Source organism: Anas platyrhynchos, chromosome 39 (genome assembly GCF_047663525.1).
Source record: "Anas platyrhynchos isolate ZD024472 breed Pekin duck chromosome 39, IASCAAS_PekinDuck_T2T, whole genome shotgun sequence".
NCBI lineage: Eukaryota > Metazoa > Chordata > Aves > Anseriformes > Anatidae > Anas > Anas platyrhynchos.
In genome coordinates this window covers 1,872,501-1,900,008 of record NC_092627.1, presented here as the reverse complement: position 1 = coordinate 1,900,008, position 27,508 = coordinate 1,872,501, and the positions used below count along the sequence as shown (strand labels likewise).

At 50.0% G+C, this 27,508-nt stretch overlaps 1 protein-coding gene and 1 pseudogene across 1 annotated transcript; both read right to left on the bottom strand.

Annotated features, from left to right (window-relative positions):
- Positions 1 to 939: 939 nt before the first annotated feature.
- Positions 940 to 1,872, bottom strand: LOC140001223 (olfactory receptor 14C36-like; annotated as a pseudogene).
- An 18,276-nt stretch (positions 1,873 to 20,148) lies between these two features.
- On the bottom strand, positions 20,149 to 22,315 carry LOC140001247 (olfactory receptor 14C36-like). Its single transcript, XM_072032419.1, has 2 exons — positions 22,084 to 22,315; positions 20,149 to 21,660 (listed from the first exon to the last, which is right to left on the bottom strand). Exon 2 carries the CDS (start codon positions 21,635 to 21,637, stop codon positions 20,702 to 20,704), a length of 936 nt encoding a protein of 311 aa, XP_071888520.1. The 5' UTR covers positions 21,638 to 21,660; positions 22,084 to 22,315; the 3' UTR covers positions 20,149 to 20,701.
- Between the last annotated feature and the right edge of the window lie 5,193 nt (positions 22,316 to 27,508).

The following is a 27,508-nucleotide window of genomic DNA, read 5'->3' as shown; positions in this document are numbered from 1 at the left end:
AAAAAAAAAACAAAAAACACTGGAGGCATATCATTAGGGTTACCCAATGATGTTTACATTTCTCAAGAGCTATCATGACTGGCCTGAAAGAAAGAAGGGGAAGGTGCCATGCCTTGCTCCCTCCACAAAGTGGATTCATGAGTGTCGTAGCAATAGCACCTCAAATAGTATTTATTGGTGCAGATTTAGGGAAAGCATCAGAAGCCCATATTTACTTTCCTAGTGGTAACTTAATAGTTTCTTGCAATACTTAGTTGCTTTACAGGTAGGGATTTGTAGCAATTTGTAATACAGACATTCATGAAAAGAGCAAGGAGGTGTCCTTGTGAACTATGGAATCCTACCAACCTACTGCAGCGATCCATGGGTGGGCTGACCCTCATAGGTCCTTATCGTTGATACCATGATGGCCTTGAAGAGGTCCTCAGAGCTCCAGGAGCAACCACAGACCTGGGATTTGGTGACAGCCTTTTGCTGCAGAGAACAGACCCAATGACAAGGGTTGGACCATTCAGATGTCTCAGTGCCATGAAAATGGCTTTTTTCTGCTCAGGTCTGCTGGCCCCTCACACACAGCTAGGCCTGTGGCTCATCTCCCTGTGGAGGATGAGGAGGCAAAGCTCTGCTGGTGCCTGAGTAAGGGAGGAATACTCCACCTGTGGAAGGGCAGGGCTGGCGGGGAGGTGGCACAGGACAGGCACTTGCCTCTTTCTCCTACTCCCCACACAGGGAGCCTTGAGACCACATGTCAGTGTCTGTACTGCCCACAGGTATCTGCAGCCCTACATTCTGAGATTCATCTTCTCTCCTTCTGTAAATAACATTTTTGCTTCGTTTCTCACAGTTTGCATTGGTGTACCTGGTAAGTGGCACTGAAAGGCTGTGTCTCCCACCCTGTTTTTTTGGTGAGTTTTTCCCATTGGAGAAGCAGAGCAACAGCTAATTGATTCTAGAAGACAACTGAAACAGCTTCTTCAGTGAATGCTTGAGCTCCTGGTTCCTCATGCTGTAGATGAGTGGGTTCACTGCTGGAGGTTACACTGAGTACAGAAATGCCACCACAAAGTCCAGGTATAGGGAGGAGATGGAAGGGGGCTTCAAGCCAGCAAACATAATAGTGCTGAGATACAGAGAGACCACGGCCAGGTGAGGGAGGCATGTGGAAAAGGCTTTGTGCCGGCCCTGCTCAGAGGGCATCCTCAGCACAGCCCTGAAGATCTGCACATAGGACACCACAATGAAAACAAAACAGCCAAGACCTAAACAAAAGCTAAATACAATAAACCCAATTTCCCTTAAGTAGGAGTCTGAGCAAGAGAGCTTGAGGATCTGGGGAATTTCACAGAAGAACTGCTCCACTGCATTGCCTTGGCAGAGGGGCAGGGAAAATGTAGCGGCTGTGTGCAGGACAGCATTGAGAAAGCCACTGCCCCAGGCAGCTGCTGCCATGGTGGCACAAGCTCTGCTGCCCAGGAGGCTCCCGTAGTGCAGGGGCTTGCAGATGGCAACATAGCGGTCATAGGCCATGGCGGTGAGAAGAAAAACCTCTGCTCCAGACAAGAAAATAAACAGAAAAACCTGTGCAGCACACCCGTGATAGGAGATGGCCCTGGTGTCCCAGAGAGAATTGGCCATGGCTTTTGGGACAGTGGTGGAGATGCAGCCCAGGTCGAGGAGGGCGAGGTTGAGGAGGAAGAAGTACATGGGGGTGTGGAGGCGGTGGTCACAGGCTATGGATGTGAGGATGAGACCGTTGCCCAGGAGGGCAGCCAGGTAGATGCCCAGGAAGAGTGCGAAGTGAAGGAGCTGCAGCTCCCGTGTTTCTGCAAATGCCATCAGGAGGAACTCACTCACAGAGCTGATGTTGGGCATTTGCTGGACACATTTGTCATGGACACTGCCAAATGAGAAACAAATAGAGAACGTCACAAGTAAAGTCTCTGAGCAAAATTCAGATAATTCCCAATTAATGCCTTACATTTCCTGTTTCAAGAGGATCTTTTTCTCTCTCCCTGACTGGAGCTCTGCCCTTTGTTTCCTGAGTGTGCTGTACACTGCAGCCTCCTCTGCCCATGAGCTCCCAGTGAGCCTGCTCTGCTCCATTTGAGGTTCCAAGAGGAAAGGTTCCTGGGAAGTGACTCCCTCTGTTGAGTGAGGGGTGTTTGACTGTGTGACTCTGTGTGCGTCTTGCCTGTTCAATATCCAGGAGACAATATCAGCAGGTGGATCGTGCGTATCGGGCCGGAGAGAAAAGGGAGCATCTTCTCCTGCTTCACCCGCCATGCACAGCACTCCCCGTCAAAATTAGACACCACCAGCTGCCACGCTGGGCAAGGGAAAGAAGCAGGCATGGGCAGGCAGGGCAGACCCAGCCCAGTGCAGAGGCTGCGGTGTTGGTAAAGTAGAGCCTGTCCTCACAGCCCTGTGCCATCTGGCTGGCACAGACAGCAGAGGGACAAGAGCTCTGGAGTGTAAGAAGCGTTTGGAATATGCTCCTTGTCATATGGTAGGAATTTGGGGGTAAGACCTCTGTGGAGCCAGGAGCTGGATTCAATGATCCTTGTGGGTCCCTTCCAACTCGGGATATTCTATGATTCAATGATTCTGTGCTTTCTTCCATGGAGGAAGGTGGAGGGGGCCTGCAACAAATGTGACTACTTACACAGAGATTTAGGGTTCATACATCCCATATTCTCAGCCCCCCATATTATACAAGCCGTGACAGAAGCTCTAAGGGAAAGAAAGGAGACCAGGGGGTGCTGCAAGGAAGGCACCTGCACTGCAGGGGATGGCAGGAAGGGAGCAGCTCCCTCTCACTGCCTGCCCATGTCCCTGCTGCCTGCAGCTGTCCCTGCTGGCAGCTCTTTCTCTGTCCCCATGTCTCCTCCTGTCCATGCTCACAGACCCCATTCCACCTGCTGTGTGCACAGCTCTGCCCTGCAGACACCTCCTGGGGATGGGGACAGCTCTAGGGACATCTTCCTCTCTGCATGTCCTAAAGAACGGTTCTGAAATGCCATGGAGCAGTCTGTAGGCAGAGAGAAGGGAAGGGATATTCTCAGGTTCATCACTAAGCTGTGCATGTCTCAATGTTTAATGCAGTAGGAAGCTCAGCCACCTGTGCAAATCCAACCACTCTGTTAACACAGAGCCTGCCCCAGAATCAGAGCAGAAGAGGCAGGCAGAGTGCAGAAAGAGCCTTCCCTTTGCGGGCAGCCCCTGCCCTACCCTTCCTCTGCCAAAGCCCCTGGGCTTCCCAGGCAGGCAGAGTGCTGAGCCTGGCAGGCAGCAGAGGCTCTGCCCCAGCACACAGCCCCTGGGGCACAGCAGGGACCCTGCTCTGCACCACAGCCCTGGGCACCCCTGCAGCTGCCCTGCAGAACCTTCTCCTCCACACCGCACAAGCCACGAGAGACATCCTGGCAGCTCCTGGCCAGGCAGAGACATCCCGCATCCAGAAGCCCCTTCCACAAACCTCCCCTGCACTGTCCTGCAGCCAGAGACTTACCGTGGGCAGAGATGTGAAGGTTTCTCCTGCACTGAGCTCTCCTCTGTGCGCACCCTCCAGGCTGCCTGGAATCCCTTTTGCCTGGGTGCCTGTGGTCAGAGCCCCCAGCCCTGCTGCGCTGTGCAGAGGAGCTGCTCCTGGGCAGAGCTGTCTCTCTGCACCAGGGCTCTCTTGCCACAAGCTCTCTCTGTCCCAGGAGCCCAGCTCAGCTCAGCAGTACAGGCCCAGCCCAAGGCATTGCAGTCACCCCTCTGGGGGCTTTCCTGATGAGCCCACAAACCTCAGGCACTGAAAGCAAGGTGAAAGAACCTCTCAAGAAGCCCAAGTCACATTCAAGTTTCCTGCAGTGTCCCCCGAGGGCCAGCACTGACACAGCCTCCCTTGGAGCTCGTTAGAGCAGAACATTGGAGGCACTGAGGAAAAGGAGACAAAGGCAATGTGAAGTTGACACTGATGTGTGGACAAACTGGATGTGTTTCACCAAGCACAAGGGCCAGGCCTTGACATCCATCCCCTGGGAAGGGAGATCCTTTCCCTTTCCACCTTGCTCCGGGCTCTTCCTGGGGCAGTAGGAGATGGGGATGTGCAGGAGAATGGTACGACCCCTGCCTGGTTCATCAGGGAGGATGAGGAGGCCCTGGTACTTTAGCAATGAGCTGTCTCCTCATAGGCCTCAGTGACAGAGACAACAACCACAGGCATGGACACAAAGACCTCAGTTTGTTGGGACTTTCAGCCTTGCCTATGCCCTTGCTCCTCTGATGACCAGAGTAACTTAGCAACTTCCAGACCTGCACCTCATTCCCTTTTGCCTGTAGACTGGGAAACTGGGTCCCAGTCTGCCCCGATGTGTGGGGTTACTCTTCCTCTGGTGTAGGACAAAGCTCTTCTCATTGTAAATGTCAAGAGGTTTCTGTTGGCAAAATCCTGCAGTTTCTCAAGGTCCTACCACACTGATGCTCCATTCTGTCAGCAGTTCATGTCTGCAGGCAGATGGTTCAACTTTCGTGTGATTGTGCTATCTCTGACAAGACAGCAGCATCAGGAGTTGCAGGAAAGTTTGGGTAACACAGGAGTAACCAGTTGAATGGAATTGCAGCACAGAGTCACAGAATGGTAGGGGATGGAAGGATGCCAGGTTCCACCGCTTCCCTACTTCCTTCTCATGCATGCTGTCAGTTTGTCTGGAGCTATGTCCTGAATGTTATGGGGTTGTGCAGCTCAAAATTAGAAGGACCAAAGCCCAGCTGGTGCTAAATCTGTCTATTACTGTCAAAGACAATAAAAAACTGTTTATATAAACACTTTAAATAAAGGAGGATTAAGGAGAATCATCATTCTTGTTAGATGTTGGGAAAATCTGGTGCTGATCTGGAGATAAGGTAGAGGCTGAGGTACTTATGCGGGCCCATGAAGACCCATATGCGGACCTTCTTTCTGTCGGGGTCCTCCTGGGTATGGAGGCAGAGGGGATCCCACAGTCAGCACGCCAAGCAGGTGCCTTCTGCTGGCCTAGCAGGGCCACTGGAAGATATCAGCCCAAAAGTACAGATCCCAGGTCTATGTGAAGGGTGACCTGCCACCTACAGACAGAAGTGACCTCACAGTCCCTTTCTGTGTCACGTTCCTGCTGCTGCCCTATGAACTACAGAGACAGAAGTGACCTCACAGTCCCTGCCACAGTCACATTCCTCCTGCTGGGGCAGGAGATCCTGAGGCAGAGCTGACCTCTCTCTAGCCCCCTAGGTGCCTGGTTTTCAGTGGCCCCAAGCCCTGCGGCTGCAGCAGAGGGGACCCACAGGCAGCCCCTGGCTGGGCTCTGCCACCCGCCTCTCCAGTGCCATCCCTGCTGCCTTGGGGTGCTCTGTCAGGTGCTGGGTGACCTCACAAGGCCTGCTAGCCAGCACATCTCCTGCGAGGCAACAAGGCCGTAAAGCGACAGGGACCTCACCACATCCCTTCCATTCATTAGCAGATAGGTGAGAACTTTACTAGGTTTTGTTAGAGAGAAGGAAGTTTATAAACTTTTATCCCTCATGTTACTTTAGTCACTAATTAGTCAGCTTTATCTATAAGAGCCTACAGACTTGTATCTCAGACTGAGGGCAAGGTGACCCAGGCCTAGAGCATGTGTCAGAAGATTAGGTGAGAAACTCATGCTATGCATATATCCTTGGATGTGTAACCACCTAAGCTTTGTATGCATGCCTAAGATGAAAGAATAAGAGAAGAAAGATTTCGATGACTTGAGCATGGACAAGAACTGGATTCAACTGATGAATATAGTGAGGAAGACTACCGATGACCACCAGAGACCCCTGAAAGACAGGGGAAACAAATGTGCATGTGTCAGCGACACTTTCTGATTTTCATGAGTTACAGGAAGTAGTATGAATATGTTTTGGGGAAATGTGATTAACATGTATGTTTTGCTTGTATATAAGCCCTATAGCTCAAACAGTTCTGTAAGCACTGGAGTGATCCCCTGTGCGTCCAGCACCTCGGTAAAAGAATGCCTGCTTTCTAAAACTCCAAACTGAGTCTTAGAGAGTTACTTTGACTGGCTTTTACAGTATCACCCTAGCCTCCTGCCAGCTGCTGCCCACTCAGGCTCCTTGTACAAACATGGTCCTGCACCAACACCACTGCTTGTGCTGCCTTTGCTGCCTCGCCCTGTCCTCTCCCTCGACTCCTTGTCTCTGCCAGGCCCCACATTCCATACCCAAATGTATCCCTTTGCTTTTGTCACCCTCAAATCTGCCCAGCGGGATGGCAGAGCCAGGGCAGGACATGGTAGTGTTAGGCCCTGTAGCACCCATGCAAAGCGCTTGTGGCAAAGTGGGAACTGAGATTGGGTTCTGTGGTGCAGAGGAGGCCTCATGCAGAAAAGATGAGGTTAAACAACAACTTGCGAGGGAGGGGGGGGGGGGGGGGGAGTTCTGTCGTGGTTTGGCATGGGAGGCTTCTGGCCACAAAGGAGCAAGGGATAGGTTGACACAACTTCTCTGGGCAACCTGTTCCATTGACCACCACCCCCAAAGGAAAGAATGTCTTCCTTATACCTAATTTTAAAGCACCTTCTTTTAGTTTTAAAACGTTACCTAAAGGCCCCCTTTAGGTACTGGAAGGCTGCTATAGGGTCTCTCCAGGCTGAAGAGAACCAGCTTTCTCAGCCAGTCTTCATTGAAAAGATGTCCCAGCCTCTCTATCATGTTTTTGGCCTCTTCTAGACTACTTCTAATACTTCCATGTCCTTCTAGAGTTTGGAGCCCCAGAGCTGAATGCAGTACCGAAACGCAGAGCTGAGGGAGAGAATCAACTCTGTCAACCTTTGGGCCAAACTTGATTGATGCCACCCAGAATGCAGTTGGCTTTCTGGGCTGCAAACCCACATTGCCGTCACAGGTTGAGCTTCTCATCCACCAGTACCCAAGGTCCTTCTCCTCAGAGCTGCTCTCAACCCATTCTCCACCCAGCCGGTATTTGTGCTTGGGATTGCCCCAGTCCAGCTGCAGGACCTTGCACTTGGCCTTTGTGAACCTCATGAGGTTCCCACAGGAAAATCTCTCAAGCCTGTCCAGGTCCATCTGCATATCATCCCTTCCCTCCAGCGTATTGACTGCACCTCCCAGCTTGGTGTCATCAGCATACTCACTGAGACTGCACTCAGTCACACTATCCATGTCACTGACAAAGTGTTAAACAGTGCTGGTCCCAATACTGACCCCTGAGGAACACCACTCTTTACTGACCTCCACTTGGACATTGTAGACTCCAGCTCCTTGAGGGTGACCATCCAGACAATTCCCTACCCACCAGGTGATCCATCCATCACACCCATGTCTCTTCAATTGAGAGACAAGGCTATCGTGTGGGACAGTGTCAAATGATTTGCACAAGTCAAAGTTCATGACGTGAGTTGCTCTTCCCCTCTCCACCAATGCTGTAAGCCCATCGTAGACGGCCACCAGGTTTGTCAGGCACAATCTGCCCTGTGTGAAGCCATGTTGGCTGTCACCAACAGCCACCAGTTTGCTGTCACCACCAGTCCAAAAGGCAGAGTAGCGTGAGAGAGGCATTTGCAATGAACCTGTGCAAGGAGGGAGACAAAAATCTCATGGGAACACTCGGGGTAATTACTGGAGTTCTGCACAGAGACATGTCAAGGCTCTGTGAGGTGTCCATATCTGAGCTGGCCTCGTGCACTGCTCATCCACACTGGGCTGTTCAGAGACACCAGTCCCTGCCTTACACACACACAGTGCACTGCAGCACTTGCAGGGTCCCTCTGGCTCCTGCAGCCACTGCCAGAGGCTGGGAGGCACCTCAGCCCTGTGGTGGGTGTATCGCCTTGCTCTGTCCTCCTCTGAGATGCCCCACAGCATAAGGAATGGGCACAGGGACCTTGGGAGTTCAAGGAAACACATCACAGATCTGCATTCAGGTCTTGCACTTTGGACTGGACGGTCTCTGAAGGTGCCTTCAACTGGACTATTCTCTGCTATTCAGGCAGATGTCCCATGGTTGTTACTCTCAGGAAGAAGGGACCTGAAGACACTCTGCCCCACTGGCCTTCATGACACCCCTAGGGATAGCTGATGACCTTTGTGCCTGCTCTTGTTCCTCTCTCCATGTGCGCACGATGCGCCTGCAGGTAGCAGCAGCTGCAAAGGGTTTCTGTTCCTGTGTCTCTCCTGCACCTGGACAGGCCCTGCTCTTCTCCCAGCTCATCCTATGTCCCAGGGAGCCTTTGGGACTCTCTTTGAGCATGTTCTGATGTGACAGCAACACTGAAAGATGATGTGAGCCTTCAGGCATGGCCCTTTTAGGAGGCAAATGCTGTTCTGGAGGCCAGCTGTGTCACTCATGTGCCCACTGTCTGTCTATGCCTGCAGTCCCAGCACAGCCTCACAGCAGCACTGGCACCAAGCTACAGGAGCAGCCAGGCCTTACTCCGCCAGCAGGGCTCAGCAGGAGAGGGTGGCAGTGGCAGGAGAGCAGCTCTGCATGGACCCAGCACTGGTGCTCCCAGGCTGGACTGCCACAACTCTTCCTCTCCGCCTCTGCACACTGTCCCTGAAGCCACAGAAAATGTCTCAGAGGAATGATATAAGACAAAAAGTCACTTTAATTGGTTTAAATACTCAAGCAAAATGAAGAATTATATTTCTTTGTGGAAAATATTTGATAAAATAAAATGGAGAAAAAAAGCAGAACACCAATAACAACATAAGAACATAATACCCACTGGCTTCAGCTATCATGATTTACATTATGAGTGATATACAGAAGAAGGCAGGCAATATATTGCTCAAGAAAAACACCCAGTCATCACTTTCCACATGGCAACCTTGATCTCCTTGTTCCTCATGCTGTAGATGAAGGGGTTCACTACTGGAGGCACCACTAAGTAAAGAAATGCCAGAACAACATCCAGGGAAGGGGATGAAATTGATGGGGGCTTCAGGTGGGCAAAGATAACTGCGCTGAGAAAGAGGGAGACCACAGCCAGGTGAGGGAGGCATGTGGAGAAGGCTTTGTGCCGGCCCTGCTCAGAGGGCATCCTCAGCACAGCCCTGAAGGTCTCCACATAGGACACCACAATGAAAACAAAACAACCCCCAAATAGAAAAGCAGTAACCGTACTAAGTTGAACTTCCCTTATGTACGAGTCTGAGCAAGAGAGCTTGAGGATCTGGGGGATTTCACAGAAGAACTGGTTGAAAGAATTGCCACAGCAGAGGGGCAGTGAAAATATGTTGGCAATGTGCAGCACAGCTTGGAGAAAGCCACTGCCCCAGGCAGCTGCTGCCATCTGGGCACAAGCTCTGCTGCCCAGGAGGCTCCCGTAATGCAGGGGCTTGCAGATGGCAATGTAGCGGTCGTAGGCCATGACAGTGAGAAGAGAAAGTCCTGCTAAATTCAAAAAGATTATAAGAAAGAGCTGTGCAACACATCCTGAATAGGGAATGGCCTTGGTGTCCCAGAGCAATCTGGTCATGGCTTTGGGCAGAGTAGTGGAGACGCAGCCCAGGTTGTTGAGGGCAAGGTTGAGGACGAAGAAGTACATGGGGGTGTGGAGGCGGTGGTCACAGGCTACGGCAGTGAGGATGAGGCCGTTGCCCAGGAGGGCAGCCAGGTAGATGCCCAGGAAGAGTGCGAAGTGCAGGAGCTGCAGCTCCCGTGTGTCTGTGAATGCCAGCAGGAGGAACTCAGTGATGGAGCTGTTGTTACATATTTATTGTCCCTGAGCAAGGTAGTCTGTCCAAAAGAAGAAGTGACATTGTAAAATTTAAGGACTTCTCTGACCAAAATACTTTGCACGTCTCATAGAACAGTCACACAGAACACATTCTTTCCCATTCCTTCCACAGGAAGAGCTTTCAGCAGCTCCTTGTTTTTTCTCTGGTTGGTGCTTTGAGGGTGCCAAAAGAAGCAGAGGGCTGTGCTGTGGGCTCTGCAGCAGTCAGTCCTAGTCTACAGCAACACGTAAAAGGGAACCCTAAGTGATCTGAGAAGTCCACTGGGAAAGGTCATCTCCCTGTCTGCAGAACGGGAGAAGGTCAAATACCTCCTTACAAAGCAAAAAAGATGGTGTTGGTATGGTCTGTATGCTGAGGTGTGTGAGGTGCCTCAGAGCAGCAGCAATGCTCAAGGAGCCTTAGTCTCTACTACAGATGCTCCTACTCCATTACCATCCTTCTGCCTCAGCACATGGGCAGGAAAATGAAGCAGATTCTAAAAAGTGCATTGCCTTCAGGTAGCTCTTGCCGGGCAGTTCTGCAGTGCAGTGCCCTTGGGAGGTGTGGGGCTGTGAGCAGCCTGCCCCAGGCAGCAGGCTCTGGGCAGCAGCAGAACCCTGCCCTGTCCTGCCCTGAGGTACCAGGGGGGCTCCTTCCACCCGCAGCTTCTCCCCGCAGTCCCTGGGCAGCTCCCCGGGCAGGCTGAGTGCTGAACCTGGCAGGTAGCAGAGGCCTTGCCATGGCACACAGCCTCTGGGGCACAGCAGGGACCCTGCTCTGCACCACAGCCCTGGCCACCCCTGCCTGCACCCCCAGCTGCACTGCCTACAGCCGGGCCCAAGAGAAGGGAGCCCTTGGGACCTGCACGCTGACCCTGCAGCACACAAGCCCTGCATGCCCTTCAGCTCCAACACCGAGCATCCTCCTGACAGCTCCCATCAGCTGAGGGCTGGGCCAGCTCCAGGAGAGCCTGGCAGGGTGTGCAGCAGCATTGCCCTGCACCCAGAGATTTACCATGGGGAGGTGGCTAGTAAGATTTCTCCCTCTGCCAGCTCTCCCCTGCCTTCCCCCTGCCCAGGCTGCCCTGAACCTCTCTCCCCCTTCTCTCCTCTCCCCATGCCAGCTGCGCGCAGTGCCCCCAGCAATGCTGTGCCTGGCAGAGGAGCTTTATCTGGGTGGCTGAAGCAGCTTCTCTAGTAGTCCAAATCTGATGCAAACTCCAAAGCCTCTCACAGTGCTAACGGTCCCACTGAGGGACATTACTGACAAAGCCTCCCCATGGACTTAGCAGAAAAGGGCAGGCAGCGATGACGGGGAGACCAGGGCCCAGGAAAGGTGGCCCTGATGCTGAGGCAACCTTGATGTGTCCCATGAAGTCCAACAGTTGGGCCCTGACCCCAGCCTCTGGGAAGGGAGATGCTGTCCCTCCAGCTGGGTTTAGGGCTTTCCTGGGTCAATGCACAGTGGGTAAGGGCAGTGCCAAGTACAAGGCTACAGGAGGACATCTCCTAGGCTCCTGGAGGGGGTTGAGGAGGCACTGAGGTCCTACTGCTGTAAGGATGAGGTGTCTCATCATAGGCATCACTGACAGACACAAGGGCCAGAGCCCAGCAGACAAAGCTGTTGGCTCCGTCGGGGGCTTTCATCTTGCAAAAGATCCTTGACAATAACCACCACAGGCTGTCCGATACTGTCACATGTCTGCACCTGTTTCCCTGCAGGACATAGATATCCACCTCGCTTTCCCACATTGCTCTCACCTGAGCACCTCCCTGCCTTGACTGATGTCTCTTAATCTGCCTTCAGTAATTCATGAAACACAAAGCCAGGGTGAGCGATCCTCTACAACGATTTCGTAGAGGTAAGAGGCTGCAGGAAATGTTGATGCTGCTTTAGGCCATTAGCCAATTTTAAAGAGTAACCAATTTTAAAGAGTAACCAATTTGTAGAGTACCCAATTTTAAAGAGTTTTAAAGAGTAACCCCTAAACCTAAATGCTACTCCAACACCCTGACAGGAATCCCCTATTCTAATGCTTGAACTCAAAGTGTTCCATGAAGCAAAATTCAGCCCATAGTCTTTCGCCCTTGCCTTTACCCTTGTGCTCACCCTAATCCCTGCCTTCAATACTAGCATTAACATGCTCTATTAAACCCAGACTTCTAGGCAGATGTAAAACAAAAAACTATTCCACAAAGCTTTCCCATAGCCTAACCACAGACCTGACACCACAAGCAGAACGACACATTTGCTAAATTTCTAATCCAGAAAAGTGAGCCCTAGTCTCTAAGGGACTAGAGAGGTCAGCTCTGCGTCAGGATCTCCTGCCCCAGCAGGAGGAATGTGACTGTGGCAGGGACTGTGAGGTCACTTCTGTCTCTGCAGTGGATAGGGCAGCAGCAGGAACGTGTCATAGAAAGGGACTGTGAGGTCTCTTCTGTCTGTAGCTGACAGGTCATCCTTGACTTCTCCCTCGGTATGGACTTTTGGGCTGACATCTGCCAGTGGCCCTGGAAGGCCAGCAGAAGGCACCTGCTTGGCATGCTGACTGTGGGATCCCCTCTGCCTCCATACCCAGGAGGACCCAGACAGAAAGAAGGCCCACATATGCCCTTTTGCTTGAGTCCACGACTGGACAGCAAGAGGCACAAGGCTTGGCTGTGTAATAAATGGCTCTATCTTCAAAATAGGACTATAATCAAAGTTTACAATTTATTAAAGGAATAGAGCTAAGCAAACAGCGCTGGGTGCATCGGGACTCTCTGCTCCACCAAGATGCACACCAGTTACATCAAGTGGATGATTTTTATGTTCCTAGGCTGATACAAATTCATTACTACTTCTAAAAAAACAGGGCTATTTTAATTAGTTTCTGGAATCCAAACCCTCCTACTGGAGCATGTGTATCAGTCTCCGGTGGTCCCTCTGAGGGTCTCTGTGGTTCTCTCATGCTGAAGGCTCATAGTCTTCCTCCCTCTTGTCCTTCTCCTTTGTCCAACTTGGCTTTATGTCAGAGACTTGTGCAGCGTCCCCTGCAAGCTTTTAGTTGTTCTTCAACTCTCCCCGTCTCCTTAATCTCCTGGCCAGATATCAGAGGCTTACATAGTGTCCCATGCAACAGTCATAATAGTTAGCAGTTATTCTGAACTCCCCAGATATCAGAGACTCCAAGGAAAAGCCTACAAATACATTTCCCTTTAAACTCTCTATTGACACGAATTGCTAAAGCATTCCTTTGCAAGATACAAGAATTATATACATTAACCACTCTGTTTTTCTTAGACTTGTGCTTATACAAGGGTATGTAAGACAGAAGGTCACATTCATCATACCATGCGGCCCTAGCATTGTTCCATACTGACACGAATCAGATGAACATATCTCACAACTGCATGTAGCTAAGAAGCTGCAAGAGCAGCAGTCAGCCCATGGCTTTAAAAATGCTGGTGAGGTGACTTGTGTCTTGTTGATTGCTGCACCCATGGGCTGAGGCCAACTGCATGAAGTTCAACATAGCCAAGTTCTGGGTCCTGCACTTGGGGCACAAGAACCCCATGCAATGCTGTGGGAAGGGTGGCTGGACAGCTGCCCAGGGGAAAAGGACCTGGGGATATTGGTGGATAGTCGGCTGAATATAAGCCATCAGTGTGCTAAGGTGGCCAAGAAGGCCTGCCTTGTACCAAGGATACCGTGGTCAACAGATGTAGGGAAGTGATAGTCCTTCTGTATTTGGCCCTGGTGAGGCCACACCTCAAGGATTGCATTCAGCTCTGGGACTCTCTGTATAAGAAGGACATGGATCTATTAGATCTGTGCCCCATCCCTTGATGCATTCAAGGCCAGTTTGGATGGGGCTTTCAGCAACCTGGTCTAGTGGAAGGTGTCCCTGCCCATGGGAGGTGAGTTGGAATTATGTGATCTGTAAGGTCTTTTCATCCCCAAACTATTCTGTGATTCCGTAATGAAACACAGCACCATACCAGCTACTAGGAAGAAAAATTAACTCCATCTCAGACAAAACTAAGAAAATATCAAAATATCTTTTGATACACACACAAAAATATCATGACCTTAGTTGATTTGTGGCAATAATAATAATAATAATAGTAATAATAATAATTCCTTTTGCGTTCTATTAAATTTCCTTTATCTCAACCCATGAACTTTTACTTTTTTTTTTTTTTTTTTTTTTTTTTCCTCTGAGTTCTCTCCTCCGTCCCATTGGATGAATAGCTTTGTAGTGCTGAGCTGCCTGCAGGGTCAAACCACAGCAAGTCTTCTTGGTGCCTAGCGTGGAGCACAAAGGTTGAGATGACAGATCTGACCAGTGTTTTAAAAATAAATTGTTACAAGCATTAGATCATTTTAAAAGTTGCTGATCATAATATTGATCAATAATCTGATCTGGGGTCTGTTGTGCTTCTTTTCAGAACTGTGTTGTATAGCACATTAGTAACTTCCATGTCATGCTGTTTTTCAGTTCTGGGGGCTGGTTTAAGGTTACTGTTTTGCTGTACTGGTGTCGTGGTTTAACCCGGCCGGCAGCTAAACACCACGCAGCCATTCGCTCACCTTCCCCCCTCCCTCTCTGGGACGGGGGAGAGAAATGGAAAGTGAAGCCCGTGAGTTGAGATAAAGACAGTTTAATAAGACAGGAAAATAATAATAATAATAATAATAATAATAATAATAATAATAATAATAATAATAATAATAATACAATGGTGATAATAGGAAAGTAATAATAATATGTACAAACAAGTGATGCACAATGCAATTGCTCACCACTCGCTGACCGATGCCCAGCCTAACCCCGAGCAGTCCGGTCCCCTCCCCCCAGCTAGCCACCCCTATATATTGTTTAGCATGACGTCAGATGGTATGGAATACCCCTTTGGCTAGTTTGGGTCACCTGTCCTGGGTCTGTCCCCTCCCAGCTCTTACTGCACCCCCAGCCTGCCCGTTGGCAGGACAGAGCAAAAGGCTGAGATGTCCTTGGCTTAGTATAAGCACTGCTCTGCAACAATTAAAGCATCGGGGTGTTATCAGCACTCTTCTCATCCTAAGCCAAAACACAGCATTCCACCAGCTACTAGGAAGAAAATTAATTCTAACTGAAACCAGGACATCTATCCACCCCTTATTCCATACCATTTATGTCATGCTCACGTTACACTCTTTTCCATACATTCTAGTTAGTCACCTATAGTAATCATGGTAGTGATAACATACAGTATAATATACTAATTAACATGGTACAATTCAGTTCATGGGCTATTCTCACCCAGTATTAAATCTCCTTGAGGTACACACCGGACCTCTCCGTTCTTTTGCATCACCCACCAAGTGTATCCCGGTCCCTGAGCGAAAACAATTCCACGAATAGGTTTGCCTTTTCCCGAGGCAGGAGTAGCCCAGACTGTTTTACCCAGCATATTTTTTACATGCACTACAGGAACTTTATCCCCATCTACAGTACGTAACAGGTTTGATTGGGCAGGTCCAGCTCGGTTGGTAGATCCCCTAGTACTGACTAACCAGGTGGCCTTTGCCAAATGCGTATCCCAGTTTTTGAATGTCCCAGCGCCCATTGCTTTCAAGGTAGTCTTTAACAGGCCATTGTATCGTTCAACTTTCCCGGAGGCTGGTGCATGATAGGGGATGTGATACACCCATTCAATACCATGTTCTTTGGCCCAAGTGTCTATAAGGTTGTTTCAGAAGTGAGTCCCATTGTCTGACTCTATTCTTTCTGGGGTGCCATGTCGCCATAGGACTTGCTTTTCAAGGCCCAGGATGGTGTTCCGGGCGGTGGCATGAGGCACAGGATATGTTTCCAGCCATCCGGTGGTTGCTTCCACCATTGTAAGTACGTGGCGCTTGCCATTGCGAGTTTGAGGGAGTGTGATGTAATCGATCTGCCAGGCCTCTCCATATTTATATTTCAGCCATCGTCCTCCATACCAAAGAGGCTTTGACCATTTGGCTTGCTTGATTGCAGCACATGTTTCACAGTCATGAATAACCTGTGCTATAGCGTCCATGGTCAGGTCCACCCCTCGATCACGAGCCCATCTGTATGTTGCATCTCTACCTTGATGGCCTGAGGTGTCATGGGCCCATCGGGCTACAAATAATTCACCTTTATGCTGCCAATCCAGGTCCACCTGAGCTACTTCAATCTTAGCAGCCTGATCCACCTGCTGGTTGTTTTGATGTTCTTCAGTAGCCCGATTCTTGGGCACATGAGCATCTACGTGGCGTACTTTCACAGCCAGGTTCTCTACCCGAGCAGCAATATCTTGCCACAATGCAGCAGCCCAGATGGGTTTGCCCCTACGCTGCCAGTTGTTTTGCTTCCATTGCTGTAACCATCCCCACAGGGCATTTGCTACCATCCATGAATCAGTGTAGAGATAGCGAACTGGCCATTTTTCTCGTTCAGCAATGTCTAAAGCCAGCTGAATGGCTTTCACTTCTGCAAACTGACTCGATTCACCTTCTCCCTCAGCAGCTTCTGCAACTCGTCGCGTAGGACTCCATACAGCAGCCTTCCATCTCCGATGCTTCCCCACAATACGACAGGACCCATCAGTGAACAGGGCATATTTCTTTTCATTCTCCGGTAACTGGTTGTACAGCGGGGTTTCTTCAGCACGACCCACCTCCTCCTCTGATGATATCCCAAAGTATTTGCCTTCTGGCCAGTCCATGATCACTTCCAATATTCCTGGGCGACTGGGGTTTCCTATTCGAGCCCGCTGAGTAATCAGGGCAACCCACTTGCTCCATGTAGCATCAGTTGCATGATGTGTAGAGGGGACCCTTCCCTTGAACATCCAGCCTAGTACCGGCAGTCGGGGTGCTAGGAGGAGCTGTGCTTCAGTACCGACCACCTCCGAAGCAGATCGAACTCCTTCATATGCTGCCAATATCTCCTTTTCAGTTGGAGTATAGCAGGCCTCAGATCCTCTATATCCCCGACTCCAAAACCCCAGAGGCCGACCTCGAGTTTCCCCAGGTTCTTTCTGCCAGAGGCTCCAGGTGGGGCCGTTCTCCCCGGCTGCAGTGTAGAGCACATTCTTTACATCTGGTCCTGTTCGAACTGGCCCAAGGGCTACTGCATGGACTATTTCCTGCTTGATTTGTTCAAAGGCTTGTCGTTGTTCAGGGCCCCATTCAAACTCATTCTTCTTACGGGTTACTTGGTAGAGCGGGTTTACAATCAGACTGTAATATGGGATGTGCATTCTCCAAAACCCCACAACACCTAGGAAAGTCTGTGTTTCTTTTTTGTTAGTTGGTGGAGACATAGCTGTTATTTTGTTGATCACATCCATTGGGATTTGACGACGTCCATCTTGCCATTTTATTCCTAAAAACTGGATCTCTCGTGCAGGTCCTTTGACTTTATTTTGTTTTATGGCAAAACTGGCTTTCAGAAGGATTTGGACTATTTTCTTCCCTTTCTCGAAAACTTCCTCTGCTGTGTCACCCCACACAATAATGTCATCGATGTACTGCAGATGTTCAGGAGCTTCCCCCTCCTCTAGCGCAGACTGGATCAGTCCATGGCAAATGGTAGGGCTGTGTTTCCACCCCTGGGGCAGCCGATTCCAAGTATATTGGACTCCTATCCAAGTGAAGGCAAATTGTGGCCTGCACTCTGCTGCTAGAGGGATGGAGAAAAATGCATTAGCGATATCAGTGGTGGCATACCACTTGGCTGCCTTCGATTCAAGTTCGTACTGAAGTTCCAGCATGTCCGGCACTGCAGCACTCGGTGGCGTGACTTCGTTCAGGCCGCGATAGTCCACTGTTAGTCTCCACTCGCCATTAGACTTTCGCACTGGCCATATGGGACTATTGAAAGGTGAATGGGTCTTGCTGATCACTCCTTGGTTCTCCAATTGATGAATTAGCTTATGGATGGGAATCAGGGAGTCTCGGTTAGTGCGATATTGCCGACGGTGCACAGTTGTGGTAGCGATTGGCACCTGCTGTTCTTCGACCCTCAGCAACCCCACAACAGAGGGGTCCTCTTGGAGACCAGGCAAGGTAGATAATTGTTTAATGCCCTCTGTCTCTAAGGCAGCTATACTAAAAGCCCACCGAAACCCTTTTGGGTCCTTGCAATATCCTCTTCTAAGATAGTCTATGCCAAGGATACATGGAGCATCCGGGCCAGTCACAATGTGGTGCTTTTCCCACTCATTCCCAGTCAGACTCACTTCAGCCTCCAATACAGTCAACTGCTGAGATCCCCCTGTCACTCCACAAATATAGATGGGCTCTGGTCCTTTATAGCTCGATGGCATTATAGTACATTGTGCACCGGTGTCTACTAAAGCCTTATACTTCTGTGCGCGTGATGTGCCAGGCCATCGAATCCACACAGTCCAATAAACTCGATTGTCCCTTTCCTCCCCCTGGCTGGAGGCAGGCCCCCCCTAATCCTGGTCAGAATCTTCTTCGTTTCTGTGTTTGAAGGACTGTCTGCTGGAAGTTGGAGCAGCAAACTTTTCGGAGAATCCCTTTTTCCTGATTGTTTTCTTTTGCAACTCACGTATCCGTGCCTCTAGGGTCGCGGTAGATTTTCCATCCCATTTTCTCATGTCCTCTCCATGGTCTCGTAAGTAAAACCACAGGGTGGCACGGGGTGAGTACCCACCATATCGTCTTCCTTGTGTGGGTGAACGCCTACCCCTGACAGCTGAGACACTGCTTTGTACAGGTACGGAGGAGAATAATCTCTCCTCAAGTTGGTGAACCTTTTCAGAAAGTTTCTCCCAAGTGTTCTCTTTCGGTCGTTGGACACTGGTTGGTTCAGGTTGGGGGGAAGATAGATTCTCTTTAAGTTGGTGGAACTCTTCAGAAAATTTCTCCACAGCTGAGACACAGGCCTGTAAGGAAGAGGAAAGACTTTCTTCGTACTGCCGGAGTTGTTTAGCCGCTTCATCCACTGTGGGTTCCTCATCCTCTTTCCAGGCCATTATTGCCAATGAGCTGGCATATGATGATGGTGCACTCTGTACAAACTTCCGCCACATGGGTCGTGTACACTTGACTTCATCTGGGTCTTTGGATGTTTGTCTGAGGTCTGGATCCTCATAAATCACTTCCCGTACGGCTAATTCCCTCAGGTACTGGATTCCCTTCTCCATAGTGGTCCACTTGCCTGGTAGACATAAAAGTTCTTCCTTGAAGGGGTACCTTTCCCTCACAGCTGAGAGGAGACGCCTCCAAAGGCTGGTGGATTGTGCTCCATCTGCAATTGCTTTGTCAATGCCGGCATCTCGAGCAAGGGATCCCAGCCGCTTGGCTTCCCTGCCATGGATAACACAGCAACACAGGGCAGTGCTGGGCAGGACCATGGGGTGTCTCTGAGGGCACAAAGGACAGGCAAGTGTTGCACTAGACCTTGCCCACGGCACTTCAAAATGCTTATCCTTAATTACTGTGCAGTCTTATGGGTCTTTACCTGATGACTCTTCACCACCTCTTCTGGCATTGCAGAGCCCTGCTTTAGCCCATTGTCTCCTCAAATCCGCCTTTTCCTTTACCAAAATCTTTTTTGGATGATCACTCATTTTATGAGGTTCTAATCACTGCCCACTGAACACCTTGTTCCTGCAGATCTTCTGACTTCTCCTGGCAGCTCCAGATTCCTCTCCAGGCCTGCATTGGCCATCAGCCCCGCTGCAGGGGGTGTAGTCCCATGCAGATGAATCCAGTTGTCTACTTTGGCAAGTGCCACCATGAAGAGAGCTCTTGGTGCAGTCCTTGATCCCTCACAGATCACCCTGGGATTTTCAGCCTGTGTTCTTTACTCCATGAAGAGGCCCAGAAAACAGAAGAGCAGGGAGGAACCCCTTCTCTCTATTCCAGACAGTAGCATTGGAAGAGGCATCCAGGCTTCTTGGTTTGCCCTGAACAGCCCCTTTTGTTACTGTTTGGTTTTAGTTTGGTGCTAGTAGGGAGGCCAGCTGTGACAAAGGACTGCACAGTGCCTGCTGCTGTCTGCTGGGACACGGATGCCACTGCAGAGACAACAGGACTGGCATCAAATTACATGAGATATAAAGTCTAACCCAAATACAAGAAACACAAGAGACCAATGTGGAATCCAAAAGAGAGCAGCAGTGAAAAGGCCACGTCCTGCTGCTGGCCATGGCCATGGCTCCAGGGAAGCAGCAGCCCCGACCCGAAGGCAGCAGAGAGGCAGAACCCAGCGGGCAGTGAGGGGCAGCCCCGAGGGCCACTGGGGCTGCTCGTTCATGTGTCAGCTGGGCTCTTGTCCCTGAGCCCCTCCTGCATGCCGGGGTTTGCTCCCCCAGCTCCAGAGGAGATGGGAAGAGATGGCAGCTGAGACCAATGAATTTCTGCTGGATTCTTTATTGTCTTTATCTACACAGGAATCCTGGTTCTATAGGTAAATCTTTAACAAGTAGAAGGCTAAGAATAATATTATTTATATCAGAAACAATAGTTAGTGAAAATAATAACACAGACAAATGTAAACTAAGAAAAAAAAATCTGAGAAAAATAGGTGTTTCTGATTATAGGCTAATTGTTATAGGCGAAGAAGCTGAAGAACATGTATTAAAATGGTGTCCTCACTGCATCCCTTAGTTCCAGGTTCCTCATGCTGTAGATGAGGGGGTTCACAGCTGGAGGCACTGGTGATGGGAAGAGATTGCAGTTGAGACCAATGAATTTCTCCCTGTTTCTTTATTGTCTTTATTTAAACATGAATATTGATTATAAAGGTATTTGAAATTATTGACTTAATAATAATAATAATAATAATAAAATACAAATTAAGAGACTTAGAATAACATTAAATTGAAGCCACAAGTTAGAGGGAATAATAATAAAGAAAATTACTTTCAAGAATTTGCATTGAGTCTTTTTTTCAGAAATCCTGTGTCCTGTTAGTATTATATGCACATTATTTCTGCTGAAGAAAGATGTATTCAAATAGTTTCCTCACTGCATGCTTGATTTCTTTGTTCCTCATGCTGTAAATGAGGGGGTTCACTGCTGGAGGCAACAGTGAGTATAGAACAGCCACCACCAGATCCAGGGATGGGAAAGAAATGGAGGGAGGGTTCAGGTAGGCAAATATGCCAGTGCAAAGAAACAGGGAGACCACAGCCAGGTGAAGGAGGCACGTGGAAAAGGCTTTGTGCCGGCCCTGCTCAGAGGGCATCCTCATCACCGCTCTAAAGATCAGCATATAGGACACCACAATGTAAACAAAACAAAGAAATACTAAAGAAAGAGTAAAGACAAGTGCCCCAACTTCCCTCAGGTAAGCATCTGAGCAGGAGAGCTTGAGGATCTGGGGGATCTCACAGAAGAACAGGTCCACCGCATTGCCTTGGCAGAGGGGCAGGGAAAATGTGTTCGCCATGTGCAGGACAGCGTTGAGAAAGCCACTGCCCCAGGCAGCTGCTGCCATGGTGGCACAAGCTCTGCTGCCCAGGAGGCTCCCGTAGTGCAGGGGCTTGCAGATGGCAACGTAGCGGTCATAGGCCATGACAGTGAGAAGGGAATACTCTGCTCCAATGAAGAATACGAAAAAGAGGACTTGTGCAACACATCCTTGATAGGAGATGGTCCTGGTGTCCCAGAGGGCATTGGCTGTTGCTCTGGGGACAGTGGTGGAGATGCAGCCCAGGTTGAGGAGGGCGAGGTTGAGGAGGAAGAAGTGCATGGGGGTGTGGAGGTGGTGGTCGCAGGCTACGGTGGTGAGGATGAGGCCGTTGCCCAGGAGGGCAGCCAGGTAGATGTCCAAGAAGAGCGCGAAGTGCAGGAGCTGCAGCTCCCGCTTGTCTGCAAATGCCAGCAGGAGGAACTCACTCACAGTGCTGACGTTGGGCATTTGCTGACATTAAACACAGCTGTCTGTTGAAGAGGATAAGGCAGAACAAGTTAGTACACACTTCTCTGAGGGAGACTTATTACAAGCCTTAGAGCACCCCCAGCCCGAGCATTTGTTTGCAGGAGAACCTTTCTGCAGCTTTCTTGCTTGAGCTCCAGCTGGTGCTGGCTGATAGTGGCACTGGGAGCAGGGGCTGCTGTGGGCTCCAGAGGAGTCCTTCCTGCTGTGCTGCAGGATGAAAGCAGGAAGATGGGAGAAACTCAAGTGCCGTCCACTTGTCACATCCATGAGCTTTTCAGTGTTGTTGTCAACAACCCAATGCAGAGCAGAGCTGCAGGTATTTTATTTTTTTTTTGCCCCTCCCTTTTTTTTTTTTTTAATTTAGCTTTCAATAACACTTCTAATGCTTATGACAGGTGTTGGATGCTTGAACTCCCTTACATTACCTGTGCACTCCCAGAGAAATCCTGTGGGTGCCAGGAGGCAAAGGGACTGTGCCTTGGTGAAGACTGAGCAGTGCAGCTCTGTCACTTTTGTTATTCCTCTGAGCTACAGGACCATCCCACTCTGGTGTTTCCCTGAGGAAAAAAAAAAAAAAAAACAAAACAAAACATTAGATGGCTGCTAATTGAGGAGAGCCACAGCAAGCCAGAAGGAGCTTGAGAGCTTCTCCTCATCTGGGCTCTGCCTGCTGTGCTGGCCATGCCTGCCCCACAGCCCATGGGGTGCAGGGGGAGAGGAAGCCAGGGAGGGACTGCTCCAGGAGAAGGCATCTGCACTGCAGGGCATGGCCACGAGGTTCCCGAATCCCCCCTGACACGGTGTTTCTGGCAACAGCTCCTTCTGGCCGCCTGCCCCTCTCTCTGCTGCCTGCAGCTGTTCCTGCCGGGAGCTGCTGATCTGCGCCCACCTCTTCTTTCCCCCTGCCCATGCTCACAGACCCCATCCCATGTGGCTGTGCTCAGCGCTGCCCTGTAGCACCCTGCCACCAACAGGACCCTGTCAAGGGGCACCTCCATGGCTACGGGGTAGCTGACAGAGAGCCTGGCATGGGCGGCCACGGCAGGGTGTTCTGGGCTGACCGGGGGCACCTGGCTTAGGGCACTCCAAGGGGCTTCTGCCAGACATCCTCACCTCTCAGTGCAATCCAGCAGGACTCTCAAAGCCTACTGCATTGCCCACTGCCCTCCCAGAAACAAGACCCAGGAGGAGACCCTTCCAGGACCTGCAGCTGCATGGCCTTGCAGCCAGACACTTACCTCGTCAAGGGCTGTGCAGATTTCTCCTGCGGTCAGCGCTCAGCATCCTCCCACTCCCAACTGCCTCCAAGCCCTCTCTCCTTCTCTCCTCTCCCCATGCCAGCTGTGGTCAGAGCCCCCAGCCCTGCTGCACTGTGCAGAGGAGCTGCTCCTGGGCAGAGCTGTCTCTCTGCACCAGGGCCTCTTGCCAGGAGCTCTCTCTGTCCCAGGAGCCCGGCCCAGCTCAGCAACCCAAGGCATTGTAATTACTTCTCTGGGGGCTTTCCTGATGAGCCCACAGACCTCAAGCACTAAGAGACAATTGAAGACATCTCTCCAGAAGTCCATGTCAGATGTATATTTCCTGGAGTGTCCCCCTGATGGCCAGCACTGACACAGCTCCCCCTTGGAGCTCGTTAGAATAGAACAGTGGAGGCAGTGAGGACAAGGAGACAAAAACAGTGTGAAGGTGACACTGAGGTGTAGACAAAGTGGATGCGTTTCACCAAGCACAAGGGCCAAACCTTGACACCCTGCCTCTGGGAGAGAGAACCTTTCCCTTTACACCTTGCTCAGGGCTCTTCCTGGGGCAGTAGGAGATGGGGATGTGCATTGCCAAGTTCAGGAGAATGGTACGACCCCTTCCTGGTTCATGGGTAGGGGCAAGGAGGCAATGAGGCCCTGGTGCTCTCTCCTCGTAGGTCTCACTGGCAGAGACAACAGCCATAGCTATAGACACAAAGACCTGGGTCCTGTTGGGACTTTCAGCCTTTCCATAGCCCTAGCTCCTCTCCAAATCAGGATATTGTAGGGACTCCCGTGTACCTCTTTACCGGCTAGCTGTAGACACTTTTCCATGTGGTGTCACACTGGATGTGAGCTGAGTCTGACAATCCAGATCTTCTTGGTGGCTATGCTCCTCATAAGGCAGCTCTGTAGGAAGCTGGCCTGGTTCCTGGTGAGCAGGCACTACTGCTCGTATGGCATCCCTCGTGGTGCCCTGGGCACTGCTCACTCAGCACAGTCCCAGTCTGCCCTGATGTGTGGGGTTCCTCTTCCTCCAGTGCAGGAATGGGCTCTTCTCCTTCTCAATGTCAAGAAGTTTGTATAGGGAAAATCCTGCATTTCTCAAAGTTCCTCTGGACAGATGCCACATTCTGTCAGCTGTTAATATCTGCAGGGAGATGTCTCATTCTAATTGTGCTCTCACAAGATAACAGTATCAGCAGTTGTAGGAGAGTGTGAACAGTAGAGGAGTAACTAGTTGAATGGAGCTGCAGACCAGGCTCACAGAAGGGTAGAGGACGGAAGGTTGCCCAGTTCCATTTTTTCTGTGCTTCTCATGTATGCTATCATTTTCTCTGAAGCCCTGTCATTTTCTCTGGAGTCCTAAATGTTGTTAGGCTGTGCAAAGAAAAAAAATTGGAAAGGCCAAAACCCAGCTGGAGCTCAATATGTCTATTACTGTTAAAGACAATAAAAATGGTTTTTGTTTGTTTGTTCGTTTGAATTAAAAGAGATGATGAAAAGGCTGAGGTACTCAGTGCATTCTTTACCTCAGTGTTTTGCAGCAAGACCAGTTGCTACCCTGATACTCTGCCCCTGAGCTGGTAGATAAGGACCTCGAACAGAATGAAGCTCTCATAATCCATGAGGAAATGGTTAGAGAACTGCTACTCCACCCAGATATGCAGACGTATAGGGGGCTAGATGGGATCCACCCATTGGTACTGAGGGAGCTGGCTGAAGTGCTCACCAAGCCATTTTCCATCATTTTTCAGCAGTCCTGGCTATCAGGGGAGGTCCCTGTCAACTGTCAACTAGAAAATATGATGGATATCTACAAGAAGAGACAGAAGGATGATCTGAGAACTACAGGCCTGTCAGTCTGACCTCTGAGCCAGGGAAACTCATGGAGCAGATTATCTTCAGTACCATCACACAACAGGACAACCAGCTGATCAGGCCCTTTGATAAACCCAGTTGGGTTTATCAAAGCAGGACCTGCTTGACAAATCAGATCTAAATCTATGAGAAGGTGATGTGCTCAGTGGACAAGGGAAAGGCTGTGGATGTGGTCTACCTAAACTTCAAAACGGCTTTTGAAACGATTTGCCACAGCATTCTTCCAGAGAATCTGGCTGCTTAAGGCCTGGAAAGAATTATGTTTCAATGGGTTAAAAACTGGCTGTGTGGCTGGGTCAAAAGATTTGTGGTGAATGGATATTAATGTAGCTAAGGGTGAGAGCAAGGCCATTTATAGACCTGTGCCAGGTCTATAAACCAAAGCTAAACCAAGGAAAGCGTGGCCTGATGAAGCAAAAGAAAGCATGGCCAGGGAAAGCAAAGCTGAGCAAAGGAAAGTAGCACCAGGAAAAGCAAAGCATAAACAGGAAAGACAAAGCAAACAAAGGAAAGCAAAGCAGTTTGAGGCAAGGCAAAGCACAGCACGGGTAGGAAAAGCAATTCAGTGCCAGGTCTATAACCCAAAGCTAAACCAAGGAAAGCATGGCCTGGTAAAGCAAACGAAAGCATGGCCAGGGAAGGGAAAGCTGAGCAAAGCAAAGCAAAGCTAAGCTAAGCAAAGGAAAGCATGGCCCCATAAAGCAAAACAAAGCAAGGCCAGGGAAGGCAAAGCACAGGAAGGCAAAGCAGAGCAAAGGAAATTAGCACCAGGAAAAGCAAAGCATAACCAGGAAAGAGAAAGAAGTGAAAATAAATAAATTAAAAAATGAAAATTCAACAAAAAAACAAACAAAAAAACAGCAATAAAACCACAACAAAGCGAAAAAGTTGGAGGTGAGGCAAATCAGAGCTGGGTTAAGAGAAGCTAAGCAGAGCAGAGAAGGAAAAGCAAAGCAATGCCAGGAATACAAAGCAAAGCAAAGGAAAGCATGGCCAGGCAAGGCAAAGCAGAACAAAAGAAAGTAGCAAAAGGAACAGCAAAGCAGTGCCAGGAATACAAAGTAAAGCAAAACAAAGGCAAGCATGGCCTGAAAATGGAAAGGAGAGCAGGAGCAGGTGAGGCAAAAGAGAGCAAGGCAAAGGTAAAAAAAGGAAAGCATGGCCCCATAAAGCAAAACAAAGCACGGCCAGGGAAGGCAAAGCTGAGCAAAGGAAAGTAGCACCAGGAAAAGCAAAGCATAACCAGGGAAGACAAAGCAAACAAAGCAAAGCAAAGCAGTTTGAGGCAAGGCAAAGCACAGCAGGGGTAGGAAAAGCAAAGCAGTGCCAGGTCTATAACCCAAAACTAAACCAAGGAAAGCATGGCCAGGGAAGGGAAAGCCGAGCAAGTCAAAGCAGAGCAAGAGAACGTAGCACAAGGAAAAGCAAAGCATTGCCAGGAAAGAAACAGCAAAACAATCTGAGGCAAAACAAAGCAAACCCGAGACAAGAACAGGAGACAAAAGGAGGTATGGAAAAGCAGAACTGCCAGGAAGAGCAAAGCAAAGCAGAGCAAGGACAAAACAAAGAGAAGCAAAGCGAACGTAGCAAGCTGGCGGCCAGCCCTCCTTTGGGTTCCAAGTGCCTGTTGGGGGGAAAACGGAGGGCTCCAGGTTGTGTGCAGGTGGCAGCCAGACTTGAACAGTGGCTGTACCCTGATCGGATGTAATGCGGATAAAAGCTGAGCAAGACAAGGAAAAGCCCTGCTAGGCATAGGGAAAAGCAGTGACCACCAGGGCCTGGAAAAGCAAAGCACGGCCTGTAAAAACACATCAGATAGGTCCAACATGAAAACAAATCATGCAAGGAACATTAAATAAATAAATAAATAAATAAATAAATAAATAAAAGAAAAACGAATAAAAGATGAAAGGCAAAGCAGAGCAAAGCAAAGCTAAACAAAGGAAAACATGGCCTGATAAAGCAAACGAAAGCAAGCCCAGGGAACGCAAAGCAGAGCTAAGGAAAAGCAAAGCAAAGGAAAGTAGCACAAGGAAATGCAAAGTATTTCCAGGAGAGAAAGAGCAAAACACTCTGAGGCAAAGCAGGGGCAAGAACAGCAGAGGAAAGGAGGTATGGGAAAGCAAAACTGTGCCTGGATGAGCAAGGCAAAGTGGAGCAAGGCAAAACAAAGAGAAGCAAAGTGAACGTAGCGAACTGGTGGCCAGCCCTCCTTTGGGTTCCAAGTGGCTGTGGGGGGCAGACCGGAGGGCCCTCATGTTGTGTGCAGGTGGCAGCCAGACTTGGACAGTGGCTGTACCCTGATCACCCTCTCCCCAGCCTCCTTCACATCTCCTGGTGCACCATGACGGTGGGCAAGAACCATGTCTTGCTTTAGCTGTTTATTTCTTTATTGTTGCCTTTCTTCCACCGTAGCTGTGTGAATCATGTTTTTACTTACATGCTGGGTTATATCTGCATGCCTGCTGCCCCCTCGTGCCAGTTCTGAGGGAACAGTCGCTGGGCTGCGGGGAGGCCAAGCTCTGTGTCTGACGGTTTATGCGTTCGTAATTATACCGATCGACTCGGCATCAAAATCAGCGGGACATCTCCGCGAGAAGCCTAGCACAGCACAGGAGAGCAGAGCAATGCGGATGGAAGCTGAGCAAGGCAAAGCAGAGCCCTGCTAGGGAAACGACGGCGGGGTTGGTTCCCGGCCGGCAGGTGTTCCCCGGCTCGGGGGGGCCGC